The 21,704-nt window shown below is 48.4% G+C and overlaps 1 protein-coding gene and 1 long non-coding RNA gene across 3 annotated transcripts in view; one reads left to right on the forward strand and one right to left on the reverse strand.

Annotated features, from left to right (window-relative positions):
- Positions 1 to 12,314: 12,314 nt before the first annotated feature.
- On the reverse strand, positions 12,315 to 16,118 carry LOC119040437 (uncharacterized). Of its 2 annotated transcripts, none has more exons than XR_005080862.2 (3): positions 16,037 to 16,118; positions 15,807 to 15,880; positions 12,315 to 15,343 (listed from the first exon to the last, which is right to left on the reverse strand). It is a non-coding gene; the product is annotated as an uncharacterized LOC119040437 (long non-coding RNA). The 2 variants fall into 2 exon arrangements; XR_008392438.1 differs by having other exon boundaries at positions 16,009 to 16,049.
- The window catches only part of CCDC63 (coiled-coil domain containing 63), a 29,584-nt gene continuing 22,539 nt past the window's right edge, over positions 14,660 to 21,704 (forward strand). Inside the window, exons 1-3 of the mRNA XM_037133439.2 lie at positions 14,660 to 14,688; positions 15,567 to 15,661; positions 16,041 to 16,210. Coding sequence (XP_036989334.2) covers positions 15,653 to 15,661; positions 16,041 to 16,210 — 179 coding nt within the window. The 5' untranslated portion in view covers positions 14,660 to 14,688; positions 15,567 to 15,652. The remainder of the gene's footprint in view (positions 14,689 to 15,566; positions 15,662 to 16,040; positions 16,211 to 21,704) is intronic.

A 21,704-nucleotide genomic window follows, 5' to 3' on the forward strand; every position in this document is an offset into this window, starting at 1 on the left:
CAAGGGGGCCTGGGAGGAATGGAAGTGGAAACTCAGTGCAGGGGGTGGGCGCGGAGAAGTGGGCAGCTCACTCCCTTCTCAAGGGGGCAGTTAGGACCCGGTGCTGGCTGGTTGTCAGCGAACAGAGCCAGCTGAGCTGCATTTGGGCCTGACTGCCGCTTACTGTTGTGACCTGGGCACCTCACTTCCCCTCCCCGAGCCTCAGTTTTCTCACCTGTAAAATTGGACAGTACGAGAGCCCACCTCGTGGAGACATTCTGAAGGAACTAATGTTTGCACATGCCCAGAAGAGTGCCTGAAATGTAGTGAAAAGCACTACCTGTGAATATTTACTAAATCAAAGGTAAATAAGAATGTAGGTCCTTTGTGGCCAGATCTTCCAACCTTTCAAGGGCAGTAAATCTGGAAATCCAAGTATTAATGATCATATTAATGGCAAATCCTCAGGCAGTTTAGAAACACCTCACATATGGACACAGCTTTTCTACTCATTCACACTGGACGGCTACTGTTGTGTTGGCTGCTGTCATTTTTTTTATTTGACCATCTAAGGGAAAAGAGGTCAGGGGTCCTGACCAAACAAACAGTCAGGTATTGCATGTTTTACAAATTCTGTGGCACACCGGTTGAAAATCACTGCCCTGGGCACGACCTACCATAAACTCCATTTCCGGCCCCTCTGAGGAAAATGGGGGTAGGGTGGGGGGACGCTGAAAACGCCAAGCTTCTAATCATGGCTCGGTCTTCCTGGTGACTATCCCCAGTTACTTGCTTATTCAAAAAGACGGAAGCATTTGGCCCCGCTCCTGGTGCCAAATTGAAATTAATGCTGGCTTCCTTCCCAGGCTGGCTCCCGGCTCCTCCGGAGGGCCCAGTGTCTGCTGCACGGAATCCAGCAAGGTCAAGGCTTGTCACATGGGAAGGTAGGGAGGGGCTGTGACAATGAAAACCCTGGAAGAAAACTGAATTCAGCGCAGATGGTCCAAGGGACTTAAAGATTTAAAGAACGGACTTCTCTCAGAGGGTGGGCAGGGTTATGGGATCAGAAGAAGGGAGGCTGAGGCACCAAGTGGTTGGCAACAGAGGGAAGCCATTGCCACAGGAAAGGTAGGAAGAGGCAGGGGAGGGAGTGTGACCGAAGCCCAGTGGGGGCAGGAGCAGTGGCTGTCGAGGTACGAGGGACACAGCTACCACCAGAGACCCCGTGCTGAAGCCAGGAACTCAACCCCCCCACTACGAGGCCCCGGTGTTTCTGCTCGTGGGCTCTGTGACTGGACATCCACCCAGCACCTCCACCCCCATCGTGTTTGTCACCCCAAGACCTCAAATGGGCTCACTTTATGTGCTCACTTTTTACAAGATTCAGTGTTTTCCTCTCAGCTCTGGAACACGAATCAGGATTTCCCCAGCAAGGCAGGCATGAGGTAGGGCTTTGTGCGTGGCCAACTTCTGAGCAGGGTGTATGGACACTGGGGGAAAATCTCTGCTCCAGCCCCGACTCCACACAATCTCTTGGCTCCAATGCCCAGCCCAACACCTATTAATCAGTCTTTTGTTTCCCAGGGAATTTTGTGTCCAAATTCCATTTCCTGAGAAAGAGACTCTGATTGGTCTAAGCTGGATGAGGTACTCTCTTCTTGTCCAATCAGCCAGAGCAGGAGGGAGGACTGGGTGACGCAGCAGGCCGCCTACATGGAGATTGGGCCACCTGGCAGGGCTGAAGGAGATGGAGCAGAGCTGGCACGTGGGTGGCCTCCTTTGCTGAGTTCCCTAAATACAAACTACAGTAGCACCTTGCTACTGTAGTGAAGGAGGGACACCCCCAATTTTTTACCTCTAAATAATTTGTTATTTAATTTAGAAAGCATCATGGCAGAAGTCAGAAAGCTGTCATACTGGCTGACCTTTGTCCATGGGTCAGTACTGTTCTTAGCTTGAACATAGGTGGGGTGAAATATTTTATAATCTTTCCAGGCTGTAAAGTTCTTAATTTCTGAAAACATTAAAGCTCAGAGAGGTCAATTGACTTTTTAAAGGGCACACAGCATATCAGTGGCAGAGTCAGGGCTAGAACCTGGATATCTGAATATTGTGTCCTGTGTTCTCTTCATTGCACCACTGTGTCCTCCCTGCCTGTGTCCCATTTTTTTAGAATAATTTTCACAGTTTCTGCAGAGGGGCTGTTGTGCCACCTGATCATGGCCCCCTGGTGAGGGGGCCAGCAGTGGACATCAAATCCAGACTGGGTGAGTTGGATTCTCTTTCTTGGGAAGTTGAAATTAGGACACTGATTTTGAAAAACTGGGCTCCAAAATGGGAACTCATAAGAAGTAAGCTGATTGGGAGAAGGGAGAGCAGAGAAAATAGCTTTTAAAAATAAGAGGCCATGTTGAGAGAGCAGGTGGTTCCAGAGGGAGAGCTGGAGAGAGGAGCTGCCTTGGTTTCTGACAGCTTTCTAGTTCTTGGTTCTTGTTCCTCAGGGGGATCTGCCTCCAGCTTACATTCAGTAACCCTAGTCTTCATATAATTTAGCATGCTTTTGGCTGCAAGTAATAAAAATTGCAATCCAGGGTATCTTAAAAAATAAGAAAACTTATTCATTCCTTTAACAAGTATAGAACCAAGGTGGGATTCAGGCATATATGATCAGAGTTCCAGCTACGCTGTTCTGCAATTATCTCTAGACGCTTTCCTCCATAATGTGTAGGCTTTGATCTTACACTGGCTTTCCTCATGGTTACAAGAGAGCTGCCAGCAACAACAGGGGCAACATAATTCCTTGTTTCCATCTGTGGAGCCAGAAAAAGCATCTTCCCTTCAACCTGGACTGTAAGTCTTTTCTTTCTGTTTGATTAGGCCACTGTCACTTACATGCCCATTCCTGGACCAGTTGCAGTCTCTAGGAGAATGCTGTGCACATATTGGCTTAAACTTAGGTCTAGATCCAATCATTGGCAAGGGATGGCTGTGACTGGCTAGGAGTAATTGAGATCTATCTATTCTCAGTCATAAGGAGATGTGTGTGAAACTTCTGGTCATGTAGGCTGAATGGGGAGGGATGGTTACCTGAATAAATTGGGATCTTCTAGAAAGGAGGAGGGAAGAACAGATGCTGAGAGGGGAAAAAATCACTTTGAATTATTTTGAGTGAGTTTCTGATCTCTGTAGTCACAGGGTCCTTGGACAATCAACTTCCTGGTCTGTGGCCAAACGCCTTTGCTCAGCACCTCTGCAGCTTGATTCTAATTTTCTCCTCCATTCTGTAGACTCTGCTATCGCCAACATTTCTCACCGCTAGCTCATCATTTTGGCAAGCTGACATCTCATTCTGCTCCAAGCCCCACTGATGGAGCTAAAGATCCCTTTAGCAGAATTGATTCTGGCATGTTCTAATTTTAAAAGCCTTGCACTTCTCTGCATGTGGGATGCTGAGATCTATGCCCATAAAGGCAGAAAGAGTAAATTCTTCTGAGGAAATCCTATTTTTAACAAGGCCTGAACCTAATTGAACTTAATCATTTTTCAGTTGTTGACACTTGAAGTATGTGAGTCACTGGGCTATGTATGGAGCTGAGGGCTAGAGTGGCCCTTTAAATATCAGCGAGATGGTGCATATCAATCAGCTTCCAGAAGATGTTCTGAGGTTTGGAACTGCAGGTGCACTGAGGTTTGTGGGAAAGCATGGAGCTCTAGTGAGGGAGAGCCATGGGTTCAAATATTCACTCCTCCACTGACTGCAAACATCACTCTGTTTCTCTCAGCCTCAGTTTCCTCATCTGTAAAGTGAGATGGTTACACTTGTTCTAAAAACATCTGTGGACCTTGAGAAGAAAAGACTCCTTATTATTAACTGGGTACAGACTTGTAACCAGAGCCTACCAGCCATTGCTGACAGAGGCCTCCCATCCATCCTCCATTTGGGGGAAAAGCCACAGACCGAGCTATCAGCCTCAGGGCCCCGTGTTCCTGCCGACTCATAAGGGAATTCCTGATGCCATCTCTCAACCATTGGGCTGAGATGCACTCTTGACCATCAGAACTGCTCTGACCCATCAGGACAGTGCTGTTTGGACCAATCAGACTGTGCAAATTTGGATTCCTCATTTGCATAGCATAGACCAATCAGGAAACAGGGTGGGAACCTTCTGTAAAAATCGGGCTCCCCCTTGTCTGGAGAGAGCACACTTTTGGTTTCCTCCTGAAGTGGTGATGTTGCAGGAAAATGAAGCAACCAGACACCGAGGGTTTCTGGAGTACGAGGTTTTATTAACGTGCACGGGCCCAGAGGAGTCAGTATCCAAATTCTGAGCCCCGAACAAAGGATTCTTGGGGTTTTCATAGTTTACAGGGTCTTCTTGTCTACATAGCAAAGCGGGATACAGAAGCGGAATGCGGAAGTTAGTTCTAACTATGGGGCAGAAGCAGAGTACAAACAAAGGCTAAATACGAAGGTCAGTTTTTAACAGCAGGGGTGTTAATCTCAGTCCTAGCTAATGCACTGTTGTTTTCTTATCCTAGACAGCCCCATCATTCTCCCTAGGGCGCCTGGGGCCTGGGCAAATAAAGGTTAAACAGAGGTTCTTCAAAGTTTCTCATATCATTCCCCCCTTTTATGCTAAACAGCACTAGTGCTTGTTTAAGCATAATAATATTTTTTTTGTAGGAATAAACAAGTCCCCCCTTTTCCTGGATTCAGAGCATTGATGAGGTTTCCTTTCCAAGCTCTTATACAGCCCCCCTCTCAGGGGCTCAGTCCTTAGTTATATCCTGGGTAAGTGACTTTATCCCTTAGTTCCAAGCCTGGCCATACTACCTGACATATTTACGAAACCAGTTAAAGGCCATAGATGTGTCAAATAATCATTCTAGAGGTCAGCTGTAAAACTGTTGCTACGCAAAACAGCTCTCAATGGCCTCACTCTATTCATCCTTTCCCCCTGGGGGGGGGTGAGGATATCTTAATATTTCTTGGACACCCTGAACTTCGGACTTTATCCTAAATCCTTTCTAGCCCCCCCCCCCCGCTGCATCCTGTATCAATATTCTTCTTTTCAGATTTATATCTACTTTATATAAAGGAAAATGGACGAAGGTCTTATCTTCTTGTAACTGCTTCAGGCTGGAAATGGACGCTGTCCTACCTACCCTGGGTCAGAGGTGCTCTGAAAAGGGGGGGGCGCAGCACAGAGAGAGCCCTTCCTGTAAGAGGAAAGACCTTACAGGGTCCTGGTCAGTTGGCTGTCACCTGGACGTTGTGGGCTTGGTGTCCAAAGGCTGGCATTACTGGACTGTTGGCATCCTGGTCAGGTTGTATTCTGGAGGTGACAGAGTAGGCAAGAAATTGGAAGCACAATTAAATTGTAACTATTAAATGACAAAGGCAGGGACTTCAGTAAAGAATGGCCTATCTGGAGGAAGGTGTACAAGGCATGCTACACCTATCCAAGACTCTTGTGGCTCACTATACTTTACTCAGGCTGAGGGGAATACATTAGGATTTCCCTCCTTTTAAATTTTTGAGCCCTTTCTGTCTAAGCTATCAAGGCAGAAAGGGGAAAATCAGTTCTAAAGTGAAGCCTACAGACTGCCTTAACTCTTTATCAATTTAGTTACTTAGTTCAATCAAACTGTTGAGTTTAAGGGGGGGGGTGACGATAAAGATGGGCTCCTTAAGTGAGGCCTATATTGTAACTAATCACCTATAGTCATAGGCAGGTTATAGGCATGCGCTTTATGAAAACAGAAGAACACACAGGTTAATTTATACAATACTCCCCAAACCAGTCTCTGTGCCTATGAGACTGTCTTTTGGGATGATGTTCCATTGCAAGGTCCTTCCTGTAATATTTAACAGTGGCAATTTGACAGGTCCTTTGTACCTGTAAATTGTACATCTTCAGTGACATTACAAACCTGGTTTCAACTCTTAAATGAAAATAAACTTTTAAGACAGCTGCACCATTCTGATGTCTAATATTGAGCATTGTGATTTTCCTTGAACTATAATTTTTCTCCTTAAGATTACTCTCACTGTTATTACAGGGACTACTTTGGGTCCTGCTTTTGATTTTGACTGTTCATTTGCATAAACACACTAAGAGCAGTCTGGATCATTTCTGATCCTTAAGTCTGCTTTGCTGGAACTTAGGGAACCTTCAGATGGACTTCCCAGTCCGCCCTTCAGGGCACAGAAGCAGAGCCACACATCTGCCATCTGGCTTCGCCTGTACTAGTCGTTTCACTCAAATCTTTGAGCCTCTATTGTACTTACAGGTTCCTTTTTAGCCGTCTTTCAGGAAAGCAACCTTCGTTCCTTCCCTGGAAAGGCTGGCTGGAACTACACAACTAACCAAAGTACCAGGCTTTTCTTGTGGGCTTTCGCTAGCTTCACAGGTCAATCCCAGTTCCTCTGAGCTTTCTGGTAACGACCAGAACCTATACACCTCCTTCAGGCGTGACATTCCAGTCAAAGTCCTAGTTAACAAGTCACTATTAATGACTGGTCTTATTGGATTTATGCAAAGAAACCTTATGTCATCACTCATTCCTTCAGAGTGCTAAATTCTGGAGGGTTCAGGTAGGGAGAAAAACATAAAGCTTGAAGGAAAATCTTTTTCCTTCTGATACCCACTAAGATTGCATCTTTATGCCTTATACTTTCTATTACTAATTCTATGTAATTTTTTTCTAAAACTTTTACATCTCTATTTATTTTTATAATTTCTCACAGACTTTTTGCAATATTCACAAACTTTCTATAGCCTTTTTACCTATTTAGATTCATCTATAATTTACTTTTAATCTCTGTTCTTTTCCTACACTGGGAAGGACTGTCCTTAAACTCAGTATCTGGCAGCTAAAAGTCCCTAGTGCTATAGGCATCTCCTATAGGTATCTTCTACTAAAAGTCCCTAGATTTGCAGGGACATTTTTCACCTTTCTGAAGCTTAGACCTTGCAAACATCTTGTAAATCAGATGGTCAGCCTTGGACCTCACCCTCAGTTCATGACCTTCAAAACTAGAGCTATTCCTATCAGAACCAGTTATACAGAGAACCTGACTGCTGCAGTGTTCACACAGCAGCAGCATACAGCTCATAATCAGAAAAGAAGCCTTAGCCAGTTCTAAGATGGTGACGCCCATGAATGCTCTGTCCTCCAGGTGGTTCACTCACATGGCTCATCTATTTTACCTAAAATAGCAGTACCCTGACTCTGGTTCTTCCTACCTGCAAAGGTCCTAGGACTCCGGTTTAAGGAATCCCGGAAGCCCTCAAGGCCCCTTCTACTTGTGGGTGTAGAGGCACCACAAAGCCACCCTCCACCCATTGGTGTGGTTTACTGAGGCTGCAGTCACCAGTGGAGGCGGGGCAGAGGTCGCGCCGGACTCTAAGGTAGGGGCCCTGCAGCTCCGTTTTCGGGAGTCAAGGAAGACTGGGTTAGTCTCCCTCCCTGTGAACGACTCCAGATCTCTGGCCAGTCCCCCTCCCCAGGGGAGTGGGAGAGTCTCTGAAGCCCTGTGGCAGTCCGGTCTGGGTCCAAGCCAGCTAGGCTGAGGGCTGTAGGTGCCTGTAACCCTGGCTTTTGTCACCTGCCAGTGGGCTCCTTCTTTTTCCTTTCAGAGTAGACACAGAGCAAAATCCGAAACACAGTTTCAAAACAACACATAGGCCTAGGCACTCTCTCACACCAATGGGTTCACTGGTGCCTTGCAGAGGCATGCTGCTTTGCCTCTGGCTGAAGCACACAGCAGACCCAATTAACCCTTCCTGGGCAGCAAAGATTAAACAGTAGATAACGTTTCAAAGAGGTCTGTGGGAGTGTCTGTCAGGAAGAGAGTTGCAGAAACCCTGGGAGACACACCCATCCCCCCTTGGACCCTTATTATATCAATGAAAGCACTCCTAGCAGAGCAGATTTCACAGGTTTATCAGCAAGTTTTTGTGACGCTAGATTTTCCCCAGGACACACTCGAGCAAGGCATGGGGCTGCACCTCTCCCCAGCAGGCATTCAGGCCCAAGGGGATGAGAGCCAGGAAATGCCCCCCCCTCCAGTACATGGGGACCCAGGGCTTTGTCAAAGCCAGGGGGGCGAGAGTCCATTGCTCCCCGTTGCAGTCCTCCCGAGTCCCTCTATGAAGGCCTCCCAGGGGATCGAGCCTGGCCCAGGCCGCCCCTCGTGGTGAGGGGTCCCACCCGCCACTGACTTCCGACCAAGCTCTGGGGGTAGGGAGAGCAACCTGAGGTAGTGTTTGCTATTAGAGACAGGCTTTGTCTCTTGCGGCTGGCCTTTTAGAAGTTGTGTCTCGCCCTTAGCCCCAAGGGGTAGAGGTACAATTCCTGAAATCAGGCAGAGTGGTCAGCAATATCTCCCTATTCTTGTTTATAAAATTAAATCAAAATAGGCCTGTGAAATCTGCTATTTGCTATTCTCAAATGCGATTACAAGAAACAACTTCTATATATATCATAGAGTACAAACAAGAATTAGAACTAGGCATTCTCAGGTTGTTATAACTCAAACTCTTAAATTCAGTCAGTTGAAAAATGATATAATAAACGCATGGGATAGACAAAAGTAACAGGTCTGGTTACATTTCAATTTTGGGAAGAATTAGCACAGACTTTACAAAGTTACTTTAAAGATATGCAGCAAGGGCTAGTATCTGAACTTAGGGTGAGACAGTTCAGCATGAAGAATCTGAAAAAACTCCTGCTTGGTTAAGTGTGAAATGTCCTGCAGCATTAATTTAGTCCCTTTAAGTTGGTAGGAAAAGTGTCTCTTAGGTGACCACTCCAGGGGTGTTGGTTGGAATTCCACACAACTTGGAGAAATCTGGATCAGGAGTGTCTATATGTGGAGATCCCTCACCCCTTGGGGAAGCCTTTTCTGTGATATGGCTTCACTCTCATCACCTGCAGTTCTAAAGGTCATTCTGAAAAGCAAACAGTGTACTCTCTTCTCTAAGTTAAGAGTTAAAATGGCCAATAAAATTAAATTTGGGGGAAAGGCTCAAGACTCTTAAGAGTATGATGAGCCCGTTTTACAATTGCCAGACCAGTTGGATTGTAAGGTCTTTATTGGCAAATATCTTAGAACTAAAAATTCCTGGACTTCCGCCAAGATGGAGAAGTAGGTGGAGGGTCCACCTCGCCTCTGTGCACAACCAAATCTAAGAACAACTATTTTTAACAGCAGTCACAACCAAGCCACACGGAAAATCGACAATACGGAGTCCAAAGGACAACTAGATACTCGGCTGGACCGGTACGAGGAGCGAGGCCAGCAGCGGAGCAGGTTAGCAAGAAAAAATTCCCGGGGCGGTGCGCGGTGCGCGCAGGCAACCGAGGACGCTGATCGCCAGCGAGCTGGCTGCCGGAGCGCAGAGGGAAGAGGCGCGGTGGGTCGGTCAGTTGCGCGCATTTACGTGCGGAGAAACCAGTGAGAAGGGAAACCCGCGCAGTGCAGCAGGCTCGCAAAATTAGGATCGGATAAGCAAGCCCGAGGCGTTTGAGTGACTGGATGCGCTGGGCTAGCGGAGAGGAACGCCATTGCTCCCTCTCTGACCCCGCCCCCACACAGCATCACAAACCAGCGACCTGGGTCGCCCCGCCCTGGTAAACAACTAAGGCTTCGCTCCGCTTACTTCACAGCACGAATAAACCAAAAATGGCTCTAGAACAACTCAGAGCCCCAGAACCGATAGACCTAAGTGATGAAGAAATAGCCAGTCTTTCAGATGCACAGTTCAAAACACTGGTTATAAGGATCCTTACAGAACTGGTGGATTTTAGTCACAAATTAGAGAAACATATGGAAGCTAAATTAATTGAAATGAATGCTGATACAAAAGATACCAATAGTAATGGAAAGAAAATTGGGACTCAAATCAAGGGAGAGGACCAGACGGAAGAAAAAAAATGATTAAACAGAAAGGAATGAAGAAATAAGAATTCAGAAAAATGAGGAGAAGCTTAGGAACCTCCAGGACATCTTTAAACGTTCCAACATCCGAATTATAGGGGTACCAGAAGGGGGGAAAGGCACAACCACCAGTTGAAAAATTATTTGAACAAATAATAAAGGAGAATTTCCCCAAGATGGCAAAGGAAATAGACTTCCGAGAAATCCAGGAAGCTCAGAGAGTCCCAAAGAAGTTGGACCCAAGAAGGAACACACCAAGGCACATCATAATTACATTAGCCAAGATTAAAATGAAGGAGAGAATCCTAGAAGCAGCAAGAGCTAAGGGGACAGTCACCTACAAAGGAGTTCCCATCAGACTGTCAGCTGATTTCTCAAAAGAGACCTTACAGGCAAGAAGGGGCTGGAAAGAGGTATTCCAAGTCATGAAAACCAAAGATCTACAACCAAGATTGCTCTACCCAGCAAAACTTTCATTTAGAATGGAAGGACAGATAAAGTGCTTCTCAGATAAGACCAAATTCAAGGAGTTCATCATCACCAAGCCCTTACTATATGAAATGTTAAAGGGACTTACCTAAGAAAAAGAAGATAAAAAAAGATGAACAGTGAAAGGACAGCAAACTCACAGTTATTAAGAACCACACCTAAAACAAAAGCAAACTAAGAGGATAGCTAGATCAGGAGCAGAACCATAGAAATGAAGATCACATGGAGGGTTAGCAACAGGAGAGTGGGAGGAGGGGAAGGGGGGAGAAGGTACAGAAAATAAGTAGTATAGACAGTAGATAGAAAAAGATAGGGGGAGGGTAAGAATAGTAGGGGAAATACAGAATCTAAAGAATTTGAGACACATGTTCATGAACTAAAGGGGGAATGGTGGGGGAGGGGTATGCAGGGTGGAGGGGAAGGGAGGGGGGAATAGAGCAAATGTAATGGCATAATCAATAAAAAAAAAAAAATAAAACTAAAAAAAAAAAAGAACTAAAAATTCCTCACACGGCAAGACGTGGCCCTTGGTAAACCAGCTTCGATGCTACCAGCCCCACCCGCTCACTGAAATCTTACCTGTTGCTAGGAAACAGCTAGTGCAGTGCCGCTGCTCTGGTCAGCGCTCTCAATCTCTTTGGTAGTATTGCCGGGGCGGTGAAGTCGGGCCCTGCCCGGGGGTCCTGATGCCGCTTCTTTACTCTCACCTCTGTGACTCTACTCCTCTTCTTCCTCCCTTGCGGGCATATTGGAACCTGGAACCCCGCGCGGCAGTGGGTCACCACCGGGGACACGCATTTGCCGGGCGGGGCGCAGCGCAGGGGGGGTCCACAGTGCAGCGCGCGAAGTGGAGGGCACTCCCAGAGAAGACCGAGGCCTCGCGCCAGTGGGGAAACCTCCTCCCACTCTAGGCCGGACAGCGCGACCAGCCGGTGCGCACTGCCGGACAGTCCGTCCTGCCCCTAGCCACCGGGCCCCTGGCTCCCGCCCACTGACCTTGTCTCCGGGGCTGGGGAGGGGGAGTGGGCGGGGGTAGGAGAGCGGTCGCGCTGGGAGGGGCGGCCCAGCACTTCGGCAATTCCGAGGGTCCGGGCTTCTCCGGGTGCTTGACCTGAGGAGATAGCCCTGCTCCCGGCGGTGCCCAGCCCCCACCTCTTGGTGCGGATCAGGGGGAAAGAGAAGGGGTCGCGCAGCCCCAGCCGGGTGCGCGCACTTTTCTAATCAAAGAAATTCTTTTCTGAGTTTCGGGTTTACTTACACAGCTGAGAGGGCTTGGAGCGCTGGATATGCGCTTACCCGCCGAGCCCCAAGATAGGGTGTGGACACACAAAGGACAGGGGCACATTCACTCACACTTTCACTCTCAGGCACTCTGAATTTAAACAATCCCTCTCACCTAATTCCTGGTGGCTGGACTAGAACCGGCCAAATTCTCCGGCTGTTGGACTCGAACCAAATCAGCCCCCGTGGCCGAACTCAGTATGAATTCGACCCAGAGCCCTACCAGAGTGAGGGCCAGGCGGTTGGGCTCAGCATGAACCCAACCCAGATTTCTGATTTGAGGTGATCAGCCTCTGTCTTGATCTCTCGGGTCAGGTCGCTGGGGCACTTACTGATTTGGCGCCCTTACCGATTTGGTGCCCCTGGTCTCAGGTCAGGTCGTAGTCCAAAACCCTCGCTTGTCGTCTAGAGTGCAGGCTGGCGGTCATGAATCCCAATCGGATGGGGCCTGAGAAATCTCAGGGCATGTGCATCCCCATTTCTCTGGTTGGAACTCTGGCCACCGCTCGCTTATCCAGCTGGAGACAAGTTGCCCTGAATTTGTGAAAGGTCGCTTCCCGGTCAATGCACCAAATGTTGCAGGAAAATGAAGCAACCAGACACCGAGGGTTTCTGGAGTACGAGGTTTTATTAACGTGCACGGGCCCAGAGGAGTCAGTATCCAAATTCTGAGCCCCGAACAAAGGATTCTTGGGGTTTTTATAGTTTACAGGGTCTTCTTGTCTACGTAGCAAAGCGGGATTCAGAAGCGGAATGCGGAAGTTAGTTCTAACTATGGGGCAGAAGCAGAGGACAAAGGCTAAATTCGAAGGTCAGTTTTTAACAGCAGGGGTGTTAATCTCAGTCCTAGCTAATGCACTGTTGTTTACTTATCCTGGACAGCCCCATCATTCTCCCTAGGGCACCTGGGGCCTGGGCAAATAAAGGTTAAACAGAGGTTCTTCAAAGTTTCCCATATCAGTGACTCCCTGGGTTTCCAAACCTGAAGGAAGAGCCTCCATTTCCACACCTCAGATTGGGAACTGTTGCCGACAACTTTGTGTGAGTCGTCAAGGCCTGCAGTGAGGCTGCTCATAATCTTTATTTATTCTGTTGGCATTAATTGGTATATATGTCCTTGCAGAAATGTTAATGTGTTTGATTTTTGACAAGTTGCCCAAACCCCATAGGTAATAAATATACTTTCACATTAACATCCTTCATGGTCATAACATGGCTGCCAGCAACACTGGCGGCCACAGGCTTCCCCTGTACCACGTTTCCTTCCTGAAACCCAAACTCGTGGCTGTTCCAAGACACATTTGTTCCGAGGGTTTAGGGGTAAGAGAATGCAGATCTTCGTATGAGTGAACTACAGTTCCCTCAAGGGGCTGGGAGGCAGGGTGGAAGTCACACGAAATCATAATTACCCTAGGAAACCAACCATTTCCCTCCAGCAGTGTGGCGGCTTCTTGAGTTTAGCCCCAGAGGAAGCGGTTGGCTTGTATAATATTCCAGGGCCCTTTGTATTAAAAAAAAATGTTTATCTTTAAACTACCAAACTCAGGCCGGGAGTCAGAAGTGCCTTGGTTCAGACTGAGGTTCCCCATTTCCTGCTCACAGAGAGCAGAGCGGGGCGGTGGGGGTGCCCCTGAGGAAAACCGGTGGGCAAATTCCCCTGCGCTGGTGAAGTGCTCTTATTTCTCTTCTCACCCCCGCTTTCTCTCTCTCTCTCTCTCTTTTTTTTTTTTTTTTTTTGCAGAGCAAAAAGAATTGGGTTTCTTTGAGCTAGAGCAGGTAAAGTACACCTGGCAGGTGGGCGCGGGTGTGAGAGGGGGCGGGGTCAGGAGATGGTGAGTGGAGATGCCTGTGAATGACAACTGAAAAGGCGGTGTGATTCGAAGGGTCAGGGAAGCTGAGCGTCCACTGAGTCAAGAAGTTAGTGCCATGAGGGTCGAGCTAGTTTGAGGTTGCTGAGAAGTATGTGATCACCCCCCCCACACACACACACACAGAGCAAGAAAAACACCTTTCCAATCACCAGCTGTTTTACGATCCCCACCTAAGAGCCTTGTGCCCCTCCCAGTGCGTTCCAGGGGAGAACGCCCCATCTGTCCGGGTCACAAAGGCGCCTGTTCCAGGGGGTCCGAGAACACCAGGGCTTGCGGTGCGGGGGTTGGTGCAGCGCGGGCAGCGCGACAGGGAGGCCTCCTGGCGCGGTGGGACACGCGGTCGCAGTGCTTCTGCAGCCACCCGGGTAAATTTCCCCGCCTGTACGGTTGCACCTGCTGCTCCACAGCGTCCCCTACTGGGAAAAAGCAAAGATGGGGCTGTCCTCAGCCCATCACAATTTTGGGCTCTCTAAGCTTGGAAAATACATGAACCCCTCACTTAAACACAAATTACAATGGGTCAAATAACCCCAAGAAAGTCCAGCAAACTTCCACTTCACCCCATAATGATTTCCCCAATTTTGTTTTAAATTTGTGGGTGTTATGCATCCCTGCGAGGCTGGTGCCCCAAGTTTATGTTTGGCAGTCCACCAGGTTCTGCAGCCCTGGCCTTGTTTTCACAGGCGCCTCCTCCTCCAGAGCTGGCATTTATAATCCAGGCAGTGGCTTCTCCCACGAGTCAAGCTTTTCTTTTAAAGGCAGATTGCTCAAATTTAGCAGCAGAGGAGGCACCGGCCTCCTCAACCCCAGCTAGTTAACTATTAGGCAGTAAAGATTGGAGCAGACTTCATTCATGCTAAGAGCTTCTTACATGCCTAACACTGCAGATACTGTAGTGGGTAGACTGAGGCCCAGGGAGTGAGAGGCACTTGGGTGATTCCCCTTGACCGGACCTCTGGGTTTCTCTGCATTTTCTGTCACACACAACCGGAAGTGGACAGCTTTGAGATTCTTCCTTGGAATTGCAAACTCAGATTCCTACTGGCTCCAGGCAGCTACAGGAAATGTGGAATTGGGGGAAGGAGGAGTAAATCAGGAGGAGTGGAGCCTGCAGCCAGGGGAGTGAGTACATGACCCACACACATTTTAAAACACTGCCTGTCAGTGCTAGGCAGAACTGAAGGCAGCCTGAATTTGCCCCGTAGGCCTTGGGTTTGAGACCCCTGAATGAGATGCGGGGCGGGGTCCAGGACGTTTTGGGGCCTTCTGAAGGCCTCGCTGTGAGAGTGGGGGTGGATTTGTTCGCAGGGAACAGAGAGGGCCCAGAGAACTGAAGTGGCTTGCTCAAGGTTATAAGTGACTGAAGAGGAATTTTTGCTGAGATCTGATGATTGACCCAAGCAGTGCTTAAACTCCTGCACTGCAGAACCCCTCGGTGGGTAGCAAAGCTGAAAGTTCCTGCCTTAGGCATCTAGCCCCTGAGGTTTGGGAGCAGCGGTGCAGGGGGTCTCACAGCCCCAGAGGGTTTGTAGGGTTAACATTGTGGTCCTCTTCCTCTGGATACCCCCAGGCCAAACGAGTTTTAAGTGATGACCCAATAAAACGCCTTTCAGTACCAATGGCTCCCGCTTTAGAAGACAGTGTCCCACACAGCTGGGACTGGATGAATCTCGCTTTAACCCCACGGGGGGACACACTGCCCTAACACCATTCACTCTTCTTTGGGAACACAGGGAGCAGGAGGGTAACGGACACGTCGGAACCATCTGCCCGGCTCCTAATAATAAATCGAGAGAGGAACAGGTTTCAGGCAAATGTTGCTTAAAAAAAAAAAGCCTATTTTCACACCCGGGCAGCCATCTGCCGTGTCCTCCTCATGTGCCAAGCTGTGGGAGGAGGAAGGGACTGCGGGGGGCGGGGACGGGAGACTGCGCCCCTAGGTTCCTGCACCACCAGCAGGGGTGGCTCACCAGTTCTCTCCCTTTTGCCACTGTGAACAGGGTCCTGCCGAGAGGAAGGAGTGGTCGCTGGGTTGGACCCCCCTGGGTCCCGTGTCTGAGCAGAGGAAAAGCACAGTTCCTTCAAGATGCCGATGGTAGGTAATAATAGCTCCCGTGTAGAGAGAGCTCACTGTGGGCCTTCCAGTGTGCCCACGTCAGCCTGTTTAATCCTAACAGCCAATGTGTGGGAGCCCGTTTTGTAGGTGAGAGACTGGAGGCTCAGGGAGGTTAGTGACTCACCCAAGGTCACGCAACAAGTCTGTGTTGTCAGTGTGCAATGATGAGGCCTAGCCGCTTTTCCATCCTGGCAGCCTCTGCAGGGAGGTAGTAGATAAGCATTAGACATCGCCCAAGGGTAGTCTTCCACCTTCAGCCTTGCCCCAGGCACCTGCGCCTGTCCTCTGCCCTTGAGCTGAAATAGGGGCTTCTCTAGTCACCTGACCTGTTTGTTGCTCACACCCCCATCTCACCCAGTCGAAGAAGCACTGGAGAAAAGACTCCAACAGTCTCCAGGAACCTTCAGAAAAGGCAAAAGAGCAGCTGGCCGAGGCGGAGCTTCGGAAGCTGAGACAGCAGTTCTGGAAGATGGTGGAAGGTCGGAAGTCCTTTAACTTCCGCTCCCAGCAGATGATCACAAACCAGCAGTAAGTGGTGACCAGAGTTTTGTACTAAATGAGCTTGGAGAAAAGTTTGGTTTCGGTTCCTTGTGGCTGGCCTTCTCATGTGGCCAGCGGGCCACGGACCTACTTCTGAAATCAATCTGGGAACCACTTGGGATAACTTCAGTGGGGAGGGGACACCAAGGGGAGCAGGGCACCTATGTCTCAGGCAAGGACCCTATTGAGAAAACCACTTCTGGGTTTTGTTTCTTTACACACATGGGTTTTCTCTCCCTGAATCTCAGCTGTGGCTGGTTGGAGGTGGCTGCCTGAGCTACCAAGGGCCACACAGAGAGACTGTTGTGAATCAATTCCACTCCCAATATCGAGAGAGGGAGAGAAACTGATTGGGTCAGCTTGGGTCAGGTGTCTGCTCCTGGAACAATCGGCTGTGGCCAGAGGTGGGGCTGGAGCATGGGGCACACAATGGCTGTGGGTACCATTCCCACGGTTCTGGCAGTGGAGGTGGGAGTGCCGAGAGGAGGAGAAACCACCGGGCTATGGATACCCCAAAGGATGTTTCCTGCTTGTGCATCCTGATGGGACCTGCAAGAAAGAATATTCGAAGTTGGGTTGCCCTAGAATGATGGTGTGTAGAGTTTCTTTGGGCAGCAGGAAGGTGCTCCCAGGGTTGAATGAACCAAAAAAAAAAACAGGTTTTCTTAGATTCCCTCCAAGGGAACGTGCTTCCTTAGCTCCACCCATAATGTTTGTACAGGCAGAAACCATTGTTAGAAAGAAGATCCTACCGTTAGATGATGCGTGACGTTCAGAGGACAGGAAAAAGGGGATTCTTTAGATTTTCCGTGGAGGTGACTCACTCACAGCCAGTGCTAGTCCATATGGGATCTTCATGGGGGTTAGAAGGAGGCGGGGTATGTCTGGTTGAGATGGCAGTAAACACAGCTCGCCTTCTTGCACACCGACATCACGATCACAACTACACTACAGAACAGCCATCCTTCAGAACCATCAGAAATCAAGCCGAATGACAGTCCTGCAACAACGGAATTAAAGAACCAACTACATGGTGACTGGTAGGAGGGGCAGAGATGCGGAACGGGATGGTCCCACACCCACCTGCGGTGGATAAACATCGGGAGGGATATCTCAGGATCAGAGGGTCCCAGCCCCACAACAGGCCCCCCAGCCCAGGGTTCCAGTGCCAGGAAGAGAACTTCTGGCTGTAAAAACCAGTGGGGGTTGAGGCTTTGGAAGATGGAAACTGCTGGAATCCCTGGAGGTTCCTCTTAAAGGGCCCACGTACAGACTTAATCGGACTCACTCACTCTGAGCTCCAGCTCAGGGGCAGCAAATTGAAAGGCACCACAAACACAGGGGGAGACACTGAGTCACCTGGCATCGGGGCGAGAGCTTGGGAACAGCTTTCTCCCAGAGGGAAATGTCCACAGAGACCACTGTTCCTTTTCTGAGCCCTCCCCCTGATAGAGCCAGGGACCTGGCGGTCTGGCTCCACCAACCTGGCTCACATTGTTCGTCCCACCCTGCTGATTCTGCGAGGCCCTGCTCCACCCAACTTTTGGGCCAACCTAAGCTGTTTCCGGGGGCTTTTCTGTATGAATGGCTTGTCTTGGCCCATGCCTCACATTTTTCTAAATTCTCTCAAACAATCAGCATCTGGCTTCACCAAGCCCCAGACCTCTTGCTAAGTTGCCCCAGACCTGGCACTAGCAGCAGCTGGCCTTGGTAAACATCTTGACCTTGCCTGAGTCCCTCCAAGCTCAGCACAAGTGGCAGCCATCTGCAGATCACTTTGTAGCTTATGTTGTGTGACCCTGCACAGAACACAGGTGGTGGCTGACCTTGGACATGCCAAGAGCAACCAAGGCTCAACTACAAGAGGAAGGTGTACTCAGCCCACATAATGGGCACACCTCAAGTACCCAGCTTGGGTAATAGGGGAGTCTGTGCTATGGTCCCTACAGGACACCTACGATATTAGGCCGCTCTAGCAAGCTTGGGACACATGGCAGCTCTACCTAATACATAGAAGCAAATGCAGGGAGGCACCCAAAATGAGGAGACAAAGAAACAAGGCCCAAATGAAAGGAAAGAACAAAACTCCAGAAAAAGGACTAAACAAAGTGAAGATAAGCAAGACAGCTCAAAACACTGGTTATAAGGATGCTCAATGAATTAGGAGAAGAGCAAATGAGTTCAGAGAGAACTTCAACAGCATAAAAAAGGACATGAAAACCATAACAAAGAACCAGTTAGAAATGAAAGATACACTAACTGAAATGAAGAACAATTTACAGGGAATGAGCAGTAGAGTGGACGAAGCCAAGAATCAGATATATGATTTGGAATATAAGGAAGCAAAAACCAACCAATCAGAACAGCAAGAAGGGAAAAGAATAAAAAAAAATGAGGATAGTGTAAGGAGCCTCCGTGACAACTTTAAGCAATCCAACATTTGCATCACGGGGGTGCTGGAAAGAGAAGAGAAAGAACAAGAAATTGGAAATCTGTTTGAAAAAATAATTAAAGGAAACATCCCTAACCTGGTAAAGGAAATAGACATACAAGTCCAGGAAGCACAGAGAGTCCTAAACAAGATGAACTCAAAAGGACCCACCCCAAGCCACATCACAATTAAAATGCCAAATATTAAAGACAAAGAGAGAATATTAAAAGCAGCAAGAGAAAAGCAGTTAGTTACCAACAAGGGAGCCCCATACGACTGTCAGCTGATTTCTCAAAAGAAACTTTGCAGGCTAGAAGCGAGTGGCAAGAAATATTCAATGTGATGAAAAGCAAGGACTTACAACTAAAATTACTCTACGCAGCAAATAGAATTGAAAGACAGATAAAGAACATCCCAGACAACAGAAAACTAAAGGAGTTCATCATGACCAAACCAGCATAATATGAAATGTTATAGGGTCTTATTTAAGAAGAGGAAAATCAATGAACAACAAAATGTCAACAAAGACATGTCTATCAACAAGCAAATGTAAACAACAACAATAAAAAACAAGCATAACACAAACTGAACCATAGATACAGAGAACATTTTGATAGTTGCCAGATGGGAGGGGTGTGGGGAGGTTGGGCAAAAAAGGTGAAATAATTAAGAAGTACAAATTGGTAGTTACAGAATAGATATGTAAAGTACAGCATATGAAATAAAGTAGCCAAAGAACATACCAGGTCTGTCCAGGAGGTATCCAGCCATGCAATATGAAAAATGGAGACATTTGTTGAAGAAGATACAAGCTACGAGAGACATTTGTACATAGGACAATGACCCCTCAGTCCCCTTCAAAGCAGGCACCTTGAGACCTCACACAGTTCTCCCAGTCGCCATCAGCTGCCCCCTTGTATTTTCCTGAATCTTGTTGGTGGTTTGAAATCTCTTCCCTTTCAAGGTAATTTTAGTTTTGGGAAAAGCCAGAAGTTGTAGGGTGCCAAATCTGAGCTGTGACGGGGCTGAGTCACCTGGGTGATTTGATGTTTTGCCTAAAAACTCTGCGGGAGATACGATGCATGAGCAGGTGTGTTGTGGTGAAGCTGCCAATCACCAGTCGCCCACAGCTGCAGCCTCCTAAATCATCCCAGTAGTTTCCATGAAGGAATGTTCAAGCTTAACATAAAATTTGGTGCAGATTCATTGCTCTACTCTCAGTCATTTTGAGTACAGCAGCCACACAGTACACATGCTCACTCAACAGCGCCTACTGCCCCCACTGACTAGTATAGTGAAGTCATCACTGTTCACGCATATACATCCCAGGTCACTCTCCTTGGCTGCCAGGTTACAGTGATGTCATGCAAACCGTTCTCATTATATTACCAATGGCTGGACTTTTTCCAGACTGACCTTGTATGTGCATGACGCATGGACATGGACAGTGGACGGGGGACAACTGAGGCAGTGGGGGTGCTGGGTGGAGGAGGCCAGAGGGGGAAAATCTGGGACAACTGTAACAGCATAATCAATAAAATATAATTAAAAAAAAAAGTAAAAGGCACCCTTTCTCAAGACATTTTATTGCCATCTGTTGGAAACATTGTCATTACGTAGGCATTTTGTTAGAGCAAGACAAAGTGTCTCCCAGGAAAATGTAATAAGTCAACAGATCAATGAGGTTTTTTTTTTCTGACAGACAGGGCTGCTCTGGGCTGTGCAGTCCAACACCTGCACTTCGGAGCCTGGTGATCCTCATTCGCAGTGGACACTGGGAAATGCCTCTCTCCCAGTGTGTCTCTGACAGTTTTTCTTGAGTCACTCTTTTGCACCCCACACTGTACCCTGCCCCACTCCGTTTGGTCTGGCGTCGCTGTGATAGAGCTGGAAGGGAGAGGAGTGGAAGAGTTGAGGTTTTCAGTTCTTCAAAGCAGAGCCCCCTGTCAATAGTGCCAGAACTGGGGTGCAGTGATTGAGGTGCCTCAGTTGCAATAGCGAAGGAAGTGCTTTTCCGCAGTGCGTCTCCTGCTCCTGAACCACCCTGAAGAGTGAAGACCTCCTTCAGCTTCTATGTGCCTCACATCCATCCCCTCACCCTGCCTATGGTTCAGACAGACCTTCCCTTGGCTGTGACCCCTCCCTCTGAAAGCCTGGGTCGGGGAGACTCTTATGCTCCCCCTGTCTTTTCTCTTCCCCTTTCCAAAGACACCCCCCCCCCCAGGGGCTTAAATGGGAGAGAAAAGTCCCAGCTGCCGGGTTTGGAAGACTAGACTCTAGAACTGAGTGCACCCTCTGGTGGCTCCCAGCCGCGTGCAGCTGTTTACGTTTGCAATGAATTAAATAAAATTGACAAATCAGCCCTGGCTGGTGTGACTCAGTGAAGGGAGCGCAGGCCTGCGAACCAGAGGGTTACTGGTTCGGTCCAATTCCCAGTCAGGGCACCTGCCTGGGTCATGGGCCGAGTCCTGTGGTGGGGGGCACGCGCGCGAGGCAACCACACACTGATGTTCCTCTCCCTCTGTTTCTCCCCCCCCTCTAAAAATAAATAAATACAAATCTTTAAAAAAAATCAGTTCTTCAGCTGCACTAGGCACATTTCAAGTACTCAGAGCCACACTGCCTAGTGGACGCTATCACATGGAGCAGCTAGAGGCCACATGTGTCACTGCAAACTGTTCTGGTGCATGGCGCTGTTTTCGAACAGTGGTGGGCAGAGGCTGGCCCTCCGGGAAGTCTGGCCGGCTGCCTGTTTTCGTAAATAAAGTGTGCCTGGAGCACAGCTACACTCACTTGTTTACGCATTGCCTATGGTTACTTTGTTGAGTGGTTGCAACAGAGAGACGTCTGGCGGGAAAAACCTAAAATATTTATTCTTTGGCCCGTTATAGAAAAAGCTCTGCAGATGCTTACCCTAGAACATTCTTTGCTGTTCCAGTGCGGTACTTCCAAAATTTTAATGGGCATAGGAGTCACTTGAGGACCTTGTTACAAAGCGGATTCTGATTCAATAGGTCCCGAGTTGGGACCGTGCTTCTGCATTTCTCCAGG

This window comes from Artibeus jamaicensis, unplaced genomic scaffold, assembly GCF_021234435.1.
Source record: "Artibeus jamaicensis isolate MK-2021 breed Jamaican fruit bat unplaced genomic scaffold, CSHL_Jam_final contig_525, whole genome shotgun sequence".
In the NCBI taxonomy this organism is placed as follows: Eukaryota; Metazoa; Chordata; class Mammalia; order Chiroptera; family Phyllostomidae; genus Artibeus; species Artibeus jamaicensis.